A 17,459-nucleotide genomic window follows, 5' to 3' on the forward strand; every position below is an offset into this window, starting at 1 on the left:
TTTGATGGATGCTCACACCAGCACTACAGCTGGCTGGAAGTGATAGATTATGGAGGACATAATCGGGAATGGCAATGCTATACAATGAGGTCAGAAGGTCACACAAGAGTGGGTATAAAGTTCCAAAGACAACAAAAGGCTTAAATGGAAAAAATACACAATCCCCAAATTTCCATACTTGTAAAGAAACAGAGTGTAACCCACTTAAAATAGTTATACCTAAATAACTAAAAAGACAGGTTAATTTGCTGACAGATATAGTACTGAAAAATAGAAGATCCTTCAATTTATGAACTTCTAAATATGGGGAAACTTGTCTTTACCTAGGAAAGAATGTTGTTATTATGCAAATAAATCAGGAGTAGTCAGAGAATCCATGACCTAACTAAAAGAGAGATTAAATCAGATGGAAACTAAATATGGTTCCAAGGATATTAACTCCTGGTAGAATTGGAAGTTCACTGTATAGAAAACATGGTTGGGGGCCCTAATGGGACCCAAAATGGCTAAAGGGTCATTAGCTACAAATTGGCATTGGATTGGGTGGCTGGTGGCAATACAATTTTGAAGGAATCCATGTAGGTTGGACCATGCTCATAAAAAAGGTCTGGACCACCGATGGGCCCACTATGGTAAAAGGCCCATCTCTAAAATTACTAAACGATTTAAAGAAAAGTCAGACCAATTACACAGGTATTGATATGGTGCAAACAATCAATAGGACCCACCAGCTCCTACTGACAACAGACCCGGAGTTAGCCTCTGACTGCTGGATCTGTGCCCCCTTAAGCCAAATGTCATACCAGGCCCTCAGCATTATAGTAAATAACATGATGGCTGGAAACCTGACCTCAGGAGCCTCAGCCTTGCTAATTGAAGAACCTACCGAGGCCATAGGTAACAGTACCTGCCTTCTTGGAAACAAACTACACCTGAATGCTACCTGTGAGTGTACAAATATCATTATGTACAGGGATAATAATGTTTCTGCTTCTAAAGGGACCCTATCATTGTGCCCATAAAGGTAGGATTGGCCATTGCTGGAAACCTTGCCCTAGGGGGAACAGCTCTTGGTCTAGGGCAACAACAATACCTGTCTTTAGGAAAGGAAGTAAAAAGTCTGGAAGAGCTAAGAGCCTCTATCCTCATACTCTAAGGGCAAATTAACTCCTTGGCAGATGTGGTGTTACAAAATAGAAGGGCACTGGATTTACTAACTGCAAGACATGGGGGAACTTGCTTATATGTAGGAGAGGAATGCTGTTACTATACTAATAAGTCTGGAATAGTAATAGAATATATGGATAAACTTAAATGAGCCCTAGGAATTATGGAGGTTAGAAGTAGGAAGATATTGATAGGAAAGCCACTGAAGGGCAGGAGGGGCCCCAAGTGGGTAGCCAACACATGCTTTTTAAAAAAAATTCAGTGATGATGTTATTTTTTTTTCTTTTGTTATGACTATGATATGAAATTAAATCTCTTTTAATGTTTTTTAACAAGTCTTGAAAAAAACAGGGAAACAATAGTCTATTGTTTGAAAGTGGTGCCAGAAAAAAAGGAGACGTCCATGCGTGCTGTATTGGCATATTTAGCATGTGCTACAAAGAATGAATCAAGAGTGAGTCAGAGACAGCCCTGCCTCTAGGTGGAAGCAAAATTAAGAAAAATAATCCCAGGCTACATAAATGCCACATGAGGTCAATATCAGTTCAAAAGTGCCCACTGGAGAAATACATAGGAATAGGTGATGATAATTTGGTTATTCCAGTAAAAAGAGGTCAATTATGGTAAGGTACAGAGGAAAATAAAAGTATATCTGCAAATACTCGCAAAGTGGAGACTACTTCCCACCTAGCTGTCAGATCTCATGAACAGCAGCAAGGAGAACTGGAACATTCTTAAAGAAGTTTGTGCAAAGATCTTCATGATCTAAAGTGATCGAGCAGACTTAGGTGCAGCCAGGTGACAATCCACCAACCATAATGAAAACAATTAAAGAAAACATTAACAGATATTTTTCTCCTTTCACTCTTGCTCCAGATATATTTCATTTCCTGAAGCTCACATTTAAGGTCTAATTTGCTTTATGTTTATATTATTGCTTTTTTTGTGACTATACTTTATAGACAACATTGAGATAGTATAATTCCTCAATCATCAGTTCTAAAGAGAAAACCTACTAACTTACATGTCTCACATGAGCTATGACATCCTGAGGAACTGATACAGGAGTCTAAGTACAATATTTCTGAAGGCAATAACATGTTTCTTTAGTTTGAAATTTGTTACACTCAACTCTAACTTATACATGAAAATGTCACATATTCACTTAATTTACCTAGGCAATTTTTAAAATTAAATAACTATTATCAAACACACCCACATACAAAAAATTAAAACCATTCAAAGAAGAACAATGCAAGGGGAAAAAACTATAATAATATTCAAGTACAGTAGAACTCAACCAAAACAAAACTGAAAAGCACTTAAACATTTTTTCCATATAACTTAAAAAAGCATCTCAAGCACCAACAAGAAACCAGAGGATGTGATTTGTTTCAGAAAGGTCCCCAAAACCAACATTGAACAAATAATGATCTGGAAAAAAACTCCAGTTAGCAGACTCCACATAAGCCAAACTTCTCCCAAATTTAAATTTCGATACAGTCACATGACACACAATGGAAACACAATCTGAGAAATATGTTATTAGGCCATTTCATCCATGTGTATCCTTAATTACAATTTCAGTTTCTCACACTAGAGAAACTATTCGGTATTTACACATATGTGTCCTATTTACTTCACTTAAGAGTATGGCCTCAATATGGATCCATTTAGCTATAAATGTCTAGTTTCTCATTCTTTATGGCTGAGTAGTACTCCATTTTATTAAAAAACCACATCTTCTTTATCCAGTTTCCAGTTGATGGGCACTTGGGATGTTTCCAAGCTTTTGCTATTATGAACTGTGCAGCTATAAACATGGGTGCACACATATTGTTGTGGTATGATTCTTTTAATTCTTTTGGGAAGATACCCAGCAGGGGGATAACTGGGTTGAATGGGACCTCTAAGCCTAGTTCTTTGAGGTATCTCCATACCGATTTCCACAGTGGTTGCACCAGTCTGCACTCCCACCAACAATGGAGAAGGGTTCTTTTCTCTCCACACCCCTGCCAGTATTTGTTATTAGATGATTTCTTAATAGCAGCCATTCTTTCTGGGATGAGGTGGAATCTCAGTGTCGTTTTCATCTGCATCTCTTGAATAACCAGTGATGTTGAACATTTTTTCATATATTTATTTGCTGCTTTTACTTCTTTGTCTGAGAAATGTCTGTTCATTTCAGATGCCCATTTTTGAATGGGGTCTTTGAATTTGGGTGGTCTGGTTTTTTTAAGTTCTTTATATATTCTAGATAGTAGTCCTTTGTCTAAGGTACAGTTGCTGAAAATTTTTTCTCACATTGTAGGTTGTCTCTTAGCTCTGTTGGTGGTTTCTCTTGTGGTGCAGAAGTTTTTTAATAAGATAAGATCCCAGTTGTTGATTCTTTGTGCAAGTTCCCATGCCACTAAGGTTTTGTTCATAAAATCTTTTCCCATACCAATATCTTCAAGAGTTCTACCTAATTTATCTTCCAGCAAGTTTAGTGTTTCTGTTTTAATATTTAGATCATTAATCCACTTCTATCTTAATTTAGTGCATGGTGATAGGCATGGGTCAAATTTTAATCTTCGGCAGGTTGAAATCCAGTTTTTCCAACACTATTTATTAAATAGGCTACCTTTCCTCCAATGAGGATGGTTGGCTCCTTTGTCAAAGATGAGGTGGCTGAGCATATCTGTAGTTGTTTCTGCATCTTCTAATCTATTCCACTGATCCTCAGGTCTGTTTCTTTGCCAATACCATGCTGTTTTTATCACAGTAGCTTTGTAGTATAGTTTCAAGTTGGGGATTGTAATACTCCCAACCATATCTCTGTTGGCTAAAATTTCTTTTGCTATTCTAGGTCTCTTATGGTTCCAAATGAATTTTTGTATTGTTTTCTCTAGTTCTGTGAAATACATTGTTAGAATTTCAATTGGGATTGCATTAAACCTATATAATAGTTTTGGAAGTATGGCCATTTTCACTATATTGGTTCTTCCTATCCAGGAACAAAGGATGTCTTTCCATTTTCTTATATCCTCCTCAATCTCCTTTTTCAAAGTGCTATAGTTTTCAGTGTAGAGGTCTTTTGTTTCCTTTGTTAGATTGACTCCTAGATATTTCTTTTCTTTTCTTTTTTTTTTTTTTTTTTTTTGCATGCTATTGTAAAAGGAATTGTTTCCCTAATTTACCTAGGCAATTTTTAATTTTAATTTTTTTTCTTGTGTCAGGGATCAAATCCAGGGCTTTGGGCATGCTAGACAAGCATTCTACCAGTGAGCTACATCCCCAGGCCCAGCTAGCCAAATTTAGAGCTTTTCTGTCATTATCTTTTATTAGAAGCACAAAATTTTCCTTCTTTCACTCTTCTGATTTTGCTTTGAATATCTTAAATTTAGTCTCTGCTTTGTAACAGGGGAAAATTAATATTTATAATGAACACTTATAAGAAATCACCCTTTTTACAAGACTTACTCCAGAAATAGCAGAACTAAATGATGATTTGGAAACAATCTGAAGGTTACCAAATCTGCACTATGTAAAAAATATCTCATTACAGTATCATAGCTATTCTACAAGTCTTAGCAACTTCTTACTTTTAATATTGTGCTCTACCCTTCATATTTTAAAAGAATTATTCATAACAGACTGGGTGAATAGGCTTTAGACTAAGGGGGCTGCAAAGGAAACACATGATGGAGCTGACTATTTCAGGAGAGATACATTGAATCTGGACATATCTCCCAGGTGGCACCGAGCCAGCCAGCCACGATACGCTACAGAATGGCGACACTGTTATCCGAGGTCCAGAGAAAGCAAGAAAGGGCTTAGTCACATATATATCCGAGACTTTGTAGAATCAGATTTCAGAATGCTTTGCTAACAAGGTAAGTATGATAAGTTTTCCAGAGACTCTGAAAGCAAACACACCTCAACAGAAGTGAGAGCACTAAGAGTCACTTCAAAAAAAAAAAGAGTCAATTTTCTGTGCTTCCATGACAAATGATTACAGTACATTAAAACATTAAGAATCATCTGAACAGGCCCGGGGATTTAGCTCAGTGGTTTCGCCTCCTGCTGAGCAAGCTCAAGGACCCGAGTTCAATCCCCACTATCAAAAAAATAACCAAAATAAAAAAAATCAAAGAATTATCTGAACAGTAAATGTTACCACATATGGATACCAGAGATGGCAACTGGAAAGTCTGTTGCAAACAACAGCATGAAACCAGAGCAGCTGTCAGAAAGTCTTAGCATAAAATGAGCAGGAGATTGTTTAAAAAGAAAAGGATAGGAAAAATACCAGTGGGTTCTCAGTGAAATATTATGCAAAAAAAAAGAGGAAAATTGCTATCTATGGCAGAAAATTTCATCTTAGTAAAGAACCAAAACAAAGCAGAACTATTTAAAGTTTGCTTTGCTTTCAATTACTCCACTCAAGAAGAATGATTTTCAGACACTATTCAGAAGATTCACCTTCTATGTAATTAAAAAGTATGTACAGATGCTTTGTACATTGAAACATTTGGCTGTTGTGTAGTCCAAAATGGGAGGAATTGGTGAGAAAGCAGTGACCCTTTGTAGATGAATTAACATTTCTAGTTCTAGACTGCTATAATCTCAACTTGTGAAAGAACTAAAGATGTGATTATTAAGAAACACCAAGAAGGGGCTGGTTCTTCAGTTAACAAATACTTATCAGCACTGCAAAGTTGGTGAGGTATACAATTATTTGATCCATGAAAAAGGAGAAATCAATGGTTTTTATTTTGATAATGCAAAGTAGGATGTTTACTATACATTTTAATGAACATCTCATCAAAGCGTCAATATAAATGTTTGAAGTTGGTAATGATGTTAGTGATTAGTTATAAATCCAGGCTGGACTGGACATTTAAATTTTAAAATCTTTTAAAAATTATCTTATAGTCACATATGAATCAATACTTGACATTGATATTTGCTCAACTATGAACAAATATTTGAAACCACATAATTGGATCACTGAGGAAAGCCAGATGAGAAAGCCAGGAATTGCACCCTGGAGAACACAGCGATCTACAAAAAGGAGGACCTGGAAGAAGAGAAAGATCTTTCATTATTCTAGAAGCCAGGTTAGGAAAGTTTTTCAAAAGGATGTGGTGATTAAATACTGGGAAAAATTCCAGTGAGTTGAAAACTGAAAAGTCACCATTGGATTTGGCAAGATGAAAGCAGTTAAGAGACTTTAGTAAGTGTCCTTTCCGTACTGACCTTGGTGAGAGCTACACCAGAATGAGTGAAGGAGCAAATGTTATGTGGAAAAGAGGAGACAGTGGTGTTAGGACAGTTTCAGGAGTTTTAGCATGAATGGTAGCATAAAGGGAGCAATAGCTGAAGATGGAAGCAATGTTGAGAAAAGGGGGCTCATGTCAGTCATGTGAAGGTATAATTGCAGAAAGGAATGTTCCAGAAAAAATGGAGAAACTGGTGCAAACTAAAAATGATTGTTTTAGATGTTAAAGTCTTTGAAAAGACTTCCTGGTGTCTCTGGAAGAAAGATCCATGAGTGAAAGCACTGAAGGTCTGGTGAAGGGACTAAAGTGATGAACCCAGACAATCAGGTCAGCTGGGGAAAGAAAGGAAGTGAGAAAAAGACCAATGGTCTGAGCTAATGGGAGAATGGAGGTGCAGTAGAAATCAAAACATGGTGATATGGCAGGGTTAAGGGTTATGGTCTCCTAGCAGAATAAGTTTTTCACACAGGTTTCCTGGAAAGGAATTAGGTGCTGCTGACCATTACAAGTCATGTGCCAGCTTAGAAAATTCCTCCTTCAGTCTTTCAGAGGTGAAAGAAAGCAAAGAAATTGCTTGTTAAATTACTCCTGAAAGTCAGTCTTTCTTCTTAGAGTTATAGAGGTGGCACTGTTATCAAAGCAGATGAGACTTGATCTGGTCAGCTTAGTATCTCATGTTTTTAATTTTCACTTGGTATTTTTAAGTGCCTCTCCATGGAAGAGTAAAACAAATTGTCTTTTTTCCACCAATACAATTAAAAGAGACAGGCTGAGAAGACCTACAGATGGGACATGCTGAGCCTTGCCAAAGCATGGCATCAGGATATGAAGCAAACCCCATTAACTGCAGCATTTGATGGCCCCAACAGAGAGTAAGCCTTACAATTAAAAGTTCTGAAAGACTTGCGGTGCCACTGGAGAGATTGTAAAATGGAACTGATTTTATTAGCATACATTCAAGCAAAGGCTTGTTTAAAGTTAGGCAATTTCTAACATTGTATGACTACACAGGGCCCTCTTGACAGTGAAGTTTAGTGTTTCATGAAATTTGATCAAGGTCTTTGATATACCCATTTCCTTAATTATAAACACATATTTCGCAAGGTTCCTCCTTAGCTTCATAGACCTGTCAGTGAAAGAGGAAACTTTGGTTCCGCATATGGAAATGACAGAAGCGGCATATGAACTTGGATTAACTCACACATAAAAAATGTTGTTCCCTTACAGATCGGTTGGATTCATTTAGGTAATCCCCTTTTGATGAATGAGCTTTTGCTAACATAATCTTCTGCTTATCGTGGAGTTACAAGTCAGAACTGTAAAAGACATCTGGAAACATCTGGCCCCTTCCAAAGCAATAACACTGCAGTGTATTTCTTGACATACTAAACAGACTCTTCCGGTCATTCTGGTCTTAAACATTAGAAATACCCATAAGAGTACTTGTTAGATTTTTATATATTATTTTTCCAAAAGAGCAATCAAAATAACTGGGTATACACATTTCCATTTTATTCTCATTTATCACATTGTATTCTGATTCCTTGTTTAAATGTCTGTGTGCTCACTAGGCTGGCACCTCAAGGAACAATGCAAGTGTCCATCTCTGTAATCCGCATATAGGATTAAATGTACATCTCTAACCTCTAGAAACAAAACGTATCTCAGTTGCTGTCTTTTAGTACAGTAGGTGAATAGCTTTATATAAAAAGGTTTATGGCAGTATGTTAAAATAACAGCAAAATGACACTAACCCAATTGTCTGTCAAATGGAGGACAACAGAAAAAGTTGTAGTAAATTTAAACTATAGAATATTATTTAGCTTTCAAAAAGAATGAGCTAGAGCTGTATAAATTGACCTGGAGACCTGCCACATGAGGAAAGCAACCAACAAACCAAAGTAGACAGTAGAGTTTCAAATGGTAAAAATAGACAATGATACCCCATGAAAAACAAATGAGGTCATAACCGTGGAGGAATTGTGTTCACCAGGCTACAACAGGGGTTAGGCTTTAGGATGACGAGGAAGTAAAGAAAAGAAACTGTGGAAGGAGATAAATAGTGCCAGCAAAATGCAAAAGTACTCATATCATAATGCTAGAGGGAAATGTAGAATGTATGTTTTTAGCAATGTTTTTTCAAAAAGAAACATTTACATTTACCAAGATCCTAATGATTGATACCAGGCATGGCTCTTAAGGCTTTCCATAACCCATCTCACCTCACACCCACACCGACTCGGTGAGGTAGTAACTGATAGGATGTAGAGTTTGTTCTGTTCTGTGGAAGAAATCTAATTCATACAGATATCAGTATCAAAACATTCCCAAACCAAATCCCATTTGTTCCTGCATATGAATCTCATGGTATTACCCAAATATATCACCTCTGTCTAAATTCATATGCATGTAATATACTTAAGAAGTCAAGAAAAGAAACTAGGGCTGGGGATTTAGCTCAGTGGTTCCGGCACCTGCCTCACAAGCACAAGGTCCTGAGTTCGATCCCTGGTACCAAAAAAAAAGGAAAAAAAACTAATTCTGGCTGGGGAGTCAATCTCCAAAACTTCTTGTTTTTCCTCCCTACTTAGGACATAAATCCTAAGCACTATATATTCATTGACAGTCACTGACAGCATATATAGAGGATGATAATGCCAGAGATGGATAGAAAATTATCTACAGATAAAAGTATTGTTGCTGGGAAAACATGTAGAAGATTGAATCTAGGTATATCTTACCATGTACTAAATTAAAGTAAAAAGTAGCTCACAGATGTAAATGCTAAAGCAGAAACACTTTATCTGCTGGAAGATAAAATAGACAAAACTCTTAAAGACATAGGCATAGGCAAAAACTTTATGAACAGAACACCAATGGCAAAAGAGTATCAATAATCAACAAATGGGATCATATCAAATTAAAAAGTTTCAGGACAGCAAAGGAAACAAACAACAGAGTGAAGAGACAGCCTGCAGAATGGGAAAGATTTTTGTAAGCTGTTACTCGACAACTAATAGCTAAAATATTTCAATAACTCAAAATATAGAGCTCCCAAAATAAAAGACAATCAAAAATGGGTAATGAAATGAATGGATACTTTTCAAAAAAAACAAATGGCCAATAAATACATAAAAAATAATCATTATTCCTGACCACTAGGAAAATGAAAATTAAAACAACACTGAAATTCCATTTTATTTTGGAAAGACTGGCCATCATCAAATAATAACAAATGCTGGCAAGGCTTCACAGGAAAAGGAACCCTTCTACACTGGTGATAGGGATGCCAACTCATATAACCACTATCGAAATCTCAGTATGGAGATGCTTCAGAAAACTAAAACTAGGAATTCCATTTCATCCAACTTTTGCCCCTCTATATATCTTCTTGAAAGAGTTAAAGACGTCATATTAAAGTGATACGTGCATGCCCATGTTTATAACAGCACAATTCATAATAGCTAAATCTTGGAAACGGCTATATGCCCATCAACAGATAAGTGGATACAGAAACTGTGGTATTTATACACAGTGGGGTATTACTCTGCCATAAAGAAGGATAAACTTGAGTCATTCATAGGTAAATTTATGCACCTTGAGACCATATTAAGTGAAATAAATCAGACATGGAAATTTAAATATCACATGGTTTCTCTTATATGAGAAATCTAAAATATAAAGAGCAAAATAAAAGATAGATAATAGGGCTGGGGATTTAGCTCAGTGGTTCTGCCACCTGCCTTGCAAGTGCAAGGTCCCAAGTTTGATCCCCAGTAGCCCCCCCCATAAAAAGATAGATAGTGGAAAGTAGGGAGATCATTTTCAAGTGGAAAGGGATGGGCAGATAGAAGAAGAGGGAAGATGGAGACAGAAAGAGGATAAATGAAATTGAGATCTTTTATGTATATGCACCAATTCAGCACAATGGATATAATCACTATGTAGCATAAACATACACTAAGAAAATATAAAAACTGGGGAAAAATATTAAAAACTGGAAGGAGATACCTGTGCCGCTGAGAATTATCAAGTCACAAAATAATCAGATCTTGGAAAGTAAAAAGAAAGAAGGAAGGAAGGAGGAAGGAAAAGGTGTAGCTTACCCCTCAAAACAATGGGCAACGGTCAGAACCCACTTCTTGGCAATGAGGACACAGCCACAGATGTGTCCACTGGGCTCGCTCTGCAGAGAGCACTGCCAAGGCCACCTTCCAGGGCGACTTGTGCGACCCCCGAGGATCCTCTTGTTCATTCGGGCAGCAGGGCGACGCCCGCAGTCTGCCAAGAAGCAGGAGGTGCAGCTTGTGAATTACCAACAACCCCAGCTCACCCCAACCAAATGCTTAGCTCTTCACATACAAGTGATCATTTTCCATTAAGCTCCTATCCCACTGTTACCCCACCAATTTTCTCACCTTCTTTAGTACACAGAAGAGAGATCTTATTTCTGCTGGGACAAGACTGCCTAGAATTGGAAACATAAAATGGCATGACACCGAGTCACATATTTCTTATTCACTTCAAACATTTTGCCGAGGAAAGGTAAGACATAGATGCAACTGTTAGGGGAAGTCATAATCTTTGAGAAATAAATATTCTTGTTATAGGATTTCCCAAGGCAGAACTGTTGTCAGATATCTCTTTGGAGGCATATAGAGATATTGTACTTTTATTTATTTTAGTTTATTTAATATCATCATAATATAATTTCATATTTGCAGAAAGAGAAATTATTATAAAAATACTTCTGCATCATCTTGACTAATGAGACTGCCCATAAACTATGATTCATAAGGTAGGAAAAGGGTGCGGCATTAGGCTGCTTCTTAGAATCTTTGGTAAGGACAGAGCATGTCAAATTGTTGTGCTTATGGAGAAGGAAATGCCCCCTTCCCAAAATTAAGAAATAGACTAAGAAAAACAAAATATTACTTTAAAAATTTAAAGAACAGAGAAAGGAATGGAATATTGAGATCAGAAAAATCTTACCCAAAACTGTCAGGGTTAAATTGTGGGTATATGAGGAGTTGGCAAGAGGAAAGAGGAATTAAATTGATTCCATATAACTCTAGATGGCATGAGTGGAACTAATATATAGAAATTACAGGGAGTGTGATTCAGGAAAGGAAGAATTTTTTTTTAAATCTCAGGGAACTTTGAAGGTAAGAACATGGTCTGTGTTTAAGGATCTCTCAGTGTGGTTGTGCAAGAGAATTCAGATTGGTTAAATTTTAATCACTAAATTCTTTTTCCAACCATGAAACAGTTATTCACAATGTAATTGAAAGTGAAAAAAGTACTTTGAGACTTGTAAAACTAGTGTGATGTGCTCAGAATCTTAAATCTCTCAGATTAAAAAAATTCACCTCTAAACATGTTCCTTCTACTTCCTTTTAGCTGGACTCAAACTCGACAATCCTCTTGCCTGAGCCCCCAGAGTGCTGAGATGACAGGTGAACACCACCACATCTGGTTATGATGCCATGATTTTGAGGGAGAAACCTTGTACTTTCAAGCCTACATGATTATAATTTTATTTTGTGTCTATTCTGTTCTTGGACTTTCCAAGCTTTTAGTTAAAATTACTTCAATTTCCTCTACTAACTCCATGTAGTATCTATAGGAAAGTTAGACATGAATGACACTTTATTTTAAATAGGTTATGAAAAAACTCCAAGATTAGAAGACAGGCTCCTTCTTCTAACCATGATATTTTCTGTAATTATGATCAAAGAAAGATGTAATTAGCCAAAAGAAAAAATCCATGTCAACTAAGATGAAATAAACCATTGTTGAAATGTAAAAACCAACAGCCATTCCAGTTCTTTATTGATGTAAGGAATTTGGATTATCTTATGTTAAAGAACAGAAGGAAGGCGCTGCTGATAAACTCTTGCTGCACAATTTGACTTCACAGAGCTCTTATGGAATAGTTCTTACCCAGGTACCAGCAGTTTGTGTACAGTGGTCCCACTGACGTTCTCCCAGTTGGAGCGCAACCTCAGCCACTGCTGGATTTCCTCCTCTTCTGGTATTGACTCCGTCACAGATGGTTCTCTGATAGAAGGCAAACACTAGGTAAATATTCAAAGTACAGTGATCTCTGAACGGGTAATATCAGTCTTTAACCCTCGTGCTCTTTCAAAAAGAAGCATTAAGTTACAAATCAGTATTTCAAGGGGAAATTTTAGATTAGGAGAGATTTGCTAAGGAACACGATTAGCAGGAGAGGAAGTTATTTTTTTGTGTTTTTTTGATAGGGAAGTTATTAAAAGTACACACAGAGGTAAGAACAACCCAAATTGTTGCAACTGTTTTAGTCATTCTCCCTGCTCACATGTACTTGAACTTCATGAGGTGCTAGAATTCTAACGTATACAATGTAAGAGTTCAACGTCCAAAAAATAAGAGCAACTTTAAGCAAGAGTGAAATACAATTTATCTAGCTGATTTTTCTTGTCTTCCTCTTTTCTTGCTCTTTATAATCCATTTTAATACCTTAAAAAAACAAAGAGAATCAATGATCATTTAATATCTATTTAGACAGTATGAAATTGTAAGTGGATCTTTTTCAACATATTGTGAAATCTTTATGCACAAAATTATGAATTACTGAAAAATAAAGATGATTATTAGACGATATTTTTCTATTCTTTACAGTCTCAATTTCCACCAACACTTTTCTCTAGGTGCTCCATATAAGTGTGGTTACACTGTAATTGAGATTTAAACTCATATATCCAACTATTTAGGCTTTTGTATATTTACCTTCATGATATAATTGGCCCTTCCTTTAGTCAATCCACGTTAAAAGAAAGCCTTTTATATTTTTAATTTAAATGAAATATAACCACCTGGTGCTCTCAAGGGTAGAAATATAAAGGGATTAGTTTTAGACAGGAAGATGGAGGGCTTCTTATGAAACTGGAAGGGAATAAAAAAGAAGGGGGCAGTCACAGTGTTGGAGTTGAGGAAAGGGAAAACAGCACATCAAAAGAATTCAAATTAGGGGCCAGGGATTTAGCTCAGTGGTTCCACTGCCTGCCTCCCAAGCACAAGGTCCCAAGTTTGATCCCCAGTACCAAAGAACAACAACAATGAAAAAACCAAACAAACAAAATTCAAATCAGGAAGGCTCTATATTTCTTTTCAAATAGGAGGCAAAGTGAGCTTCCCTGATGAAAGTTGAGTGTGTCAAGGATACATGACAATGTGGAAAGTGATGTACATATGGACTCATTCCCTGGTGGAAGTATGGGGAAATACATCAATGACAACTTAGAATTATGTCAAACATCATTGAGGGAGGTCCAAATGAACCTGGAAATGTTGAAGTTCTAGCAGCACCAATTTTACATGACTAGTGATTTTCTTTTTAAATAATTGGCTGGTTTTTAAAAAGCGAGGGTATAGATTAAAAAAATGTTAGATTTCAGTGGCATTGAAAGAAAAGTCATCATTTCACTTGATTATGTAAAAATTGTAGTAATCACATAACACAAAATAAAAGGAACAAAAATCTCCCCAAATTCTTCTATTTTTTAAAAAAGATAAGGAAACTCTTCTAAAGAAAACTCTTATAGTAAGTCGAAATTTTAAAACAAGAGTCCCCAATAATGAACACACTGTAATTACTTGATTATAAATTATATGTTCAAACTCTAACTTCACTGTAACAGTTGCACAATATTTAATTTAAGGTGTATAATGTGATATTTTGGTATATGTTTACACTGTGAAATGGTTATTAATTATAAAATACATTACTATTAAGACATCCATTGCTTCAAATAATTACCATATTCATGATGAGAACACTTAAGATCAACAATCTTAGCAAATTCTATTATTCAGTAACTGTACTGTACAGTCAAATTCCAGAACTTATTAATTCCACACAACTAAATCTTTGAACCCTTTGACAGTATTCTCCATGGGCACCATTCACCCAGGCCCTAGCAATAATGGCCTGCTTTTATGAGCTGACATTTTTTAGATTCTATGTGTAAATGAGATCATGCATTATTTGTTGTTCTATGTATCGCTGATTTCACTTAACATGATGTCCTTCAAGTTCAACCAAATTTTCTCAAATAGAAAGATTTCTTGTTGTTTTTTTAAATTGAATAATATTCTAGAGTGTGTATCTGTGTTTATCATATTTTCTTTATTCATTCATTCATCAACACACACTTTATGGATAGACTATTTCTATATCTTGGCTTTTTTTTTTTTTTTTTTTTTTGGTACCGGGGATCAAACTTGGGTCTTTGTGCTTGCAAGGCAAGTGGTGGAACCACTGAGCTAAATCCTCAGCTGTCTTGGATATTTTGAATAATGCTACAATGTACATAGGAGTGCAGATAATTCCTTGAGATTTTGAATTCACTTCCTTTCGGTGAACACCCAGAAATGGGATTACTGGATCACATGCTACTTTCATTTTTAATTTTTTGAGAAATGTCCATACTGTTTTCCAGTTAACATACTTACTGACATATATATAACCATTTTCCCTTCTCCATATTCTCATTGATGCTTTTTATTTTGTTTGTCTTTTTGATAGCCATAATTCTAACAGGTATACTGTGATATCTTATTGTAATTTTAGTTTGCATTTCCCCAATGATTAGTAATATTGAGCAACTTTTTTTATGACTGTTGGCCATTTCTATATTTTCTTTTGGGAAATATCTGTTAAGTCCTTTGTCCATTTCTATTCAGGTTATATGGCTTTTTGCTATTAAATTGTTTGATTTCTTTGTATATTTTGGATATTAACCTCATCATATACATGGGTTTTTTTCTTAAAATAATTTTGAAAATTGTAAAAGTAATACTTGAACATGGAAAAAATGACAAAGATTATACAATGAAAGTGTAGAAACAACTATGGTAAGTAGTACTTGAGCATACTTGCCAAACTTTTTATATAATTCATGTACACATAACCCTCACTTTTTTAGTCTGTACATATTGCTTTATGTGTTGTCAATGTGATAACATGTGTCACCTATTTTTATGTGACAAATACTAAAAGACTAACTTGTTTTATCTGTTGTAATCCTCTCAACTTTGTGAAATAGACTTTATTATTATTGCCCATTTTGTAGATGAAAAAACTTGCCCATGCTCACCCAGCAAATCAATGGCAGAGCTGGTAAATTAAACCCAAATTATCTGATGGCAGAGTACCACTCCTCTACACAGTAGACATTACATTGTCCCCTCATTAACAGCACTGGCCATGTTCTCTTGATACTGCAACGATTCATTATACGGGTGATCATGCATTTACTTAACCAATCAACTATTGATGCACATGCAGATTGACTCCAATTTTTGACTAAAGAAAAATAGCAACAGTTAAAATTCTAAACATTTACCTTTGTCTACATGTACAAGGATAATTTTAGAATAAATTTTTAGAATAAAACTATCAAATCCAAATTTAAATATTTGATTAATATTACAAATTTTGCTTTCAACTAGTAATGCCAACATGTATCAATAATGTGTCTGTACTTTTTAATTATTAAAACTCGAATACATAAAGAACCAAAAAAATCAGACTCCCCCAAATTGAAAGACCCAATCCAAAAATGGGCATCTGAAATGAACAGACATTTTTCAGAAAGAAGTAGAACAGCAAATAAACATATGAAAAAATGTACAACATCACTGGTCGTTTAAGAGATGCAAATTAAAACAATGCTGAGATTCTACCTCACTCCAGAAAGAATGGCTGCTATCAAGAAATCAACAAATGCTGGCAGGGATGTGGGGAGAAAGGAACCTTTCTCCACTGTTAGTGGGACTGTAGACTGGTCGAAATCAATGTGGAGATTTCTCAAAAAACTTAAACTAGAGGTTCCATTTGACCCAGCTATTCCCTTTCTTGGTATCTTCCCTAAAGAATTAAAAGCATCATACCACAGAGATATATATACATCCATGGTTATAGCAGTGCAGTTTGTAATAGCTAAATCTTGGAAACAGCCCAAATGCCCATCAACTGGTGATTGGATAAAGAAGGTGTGCTTTTTTAAAAATATAAAATGGAGTACTACTCAGCCATAAAGAAAGATGACTAGAGACATTTATAGCTAAATGGATGCACCTTGAGACCTTATTTTAAGTGAAACAAATGACACACATGTGTAAATACTGCATTCTTTCTCTGGTGTGAGAAACTGAAAGTGTAAATGAGGACCAAACTGTATAATAGATATTTGTGAAATAGGAAAAAAAAATCTTCAAAGGGGAAGGGGAACTAGGGAGAGGGGCAGGGGAAAAGAAAGAAGGAAAGGAAAAAATAGAAACAAAGCTTTTGTAAATAGAAGAGGAGTTGAGGAGAGGAGAGAAAACAGAAGAAAAAGAGAGGATAAGAAAAATGAAATTCATAGTGTAGAGAGCAAAAGGCAAACAGCATTTTACAGCTATTACATACCAAAGCCACAGTAGCCTAAAACAGTCTATAGGGAATGCAGACTAAGCATCCCTATAGCAGCCATAGAGTCATAAACTGAGAGGGTAATTTTAAAGACAATCAAATCCAATACTTAGAACAAAAGTAGAAACAGAAGCCCACATACCATACGTCTGTATATGTAGGTGCTATTAATCAATTTAATGAGTGTTAAAAGTGCATCTATGCTCCTATCTTGACAAACATTTCTATTGGGATAAGATATAGAATTCATGGACTTCTTGGAACAATGTTTTTCAAACTTCAGCCTTCAATAAAATCACCTGTGGAACCTGTTACAACACAGATTGCTGAGCTTGTCTCCCAATTTCTTCAGTCATCAGGACTCAGAAGGGACTCAAAATCTGCCTCTCTACCAAGATCACAGGTGATGCTGAATCTGCTGACCTAGTACCACACTTTGAAATCATTGCTGAAGTAGAAACCAGGCTCCAGGTAAACAAAACTCCTTGTGTCCACATTGAACATGCTCAGCCTTTTCCCCTTGTCATTATTCTCCAAACAATACAATATAAAAATGTTTACAATCATACACA

At 35.8% G+C, this 17,459-nt stretch overlaps 1 protein-coding gene across 7 annotated transcripts in view; it reads right to left on the bottom strand.

Moving 5' to 3' along the window:
• Corin (corin, serine peptidase) overlaps positions 1–17,459 on the bottom strand; it is a 313,304-nt gene that overhangs the window by 38,713 nt on the left and 257,132 nt on the right. For all 7 annotated transcript variants that reach the window (XM_087187861.1, XM_004849762.3, XM_004849761.3 and 4 more), the window contains 3 exons: positions 12,375–12,491; positions 10,850–10,899; positions 10,538–10,712 (listed from right to left, as the gene is read on the bottom strand). In XM_087187861.1, coding sequence (XP_087043987.1) covers positions 10,538–10,712; positions 10,850–10,899; positions 12,375–12,491 — 342 coding nt within the window. The remainder of the gene's footprint in view (positions 1–10,537; positions 10,713–10,849; positions 10,900–12,374; positions 12,492–17,459) is intronic.

This window comes from Heterocephalus glaber, unplaced genomic scaffold (assembly GCF_053883595.1).
Source record: "Heterocephalus glaber isolate CG9 unplaced genomic scaffold, H.glaber_assembly_v1.0 deba00001509, whole genome shotgun sequence".
NCBI lineage: Eukaryota > Metazoa > Chordata > Mammalia > Rodentia > Bathyergidae > Heterocephalus > Heterocephalus glaber.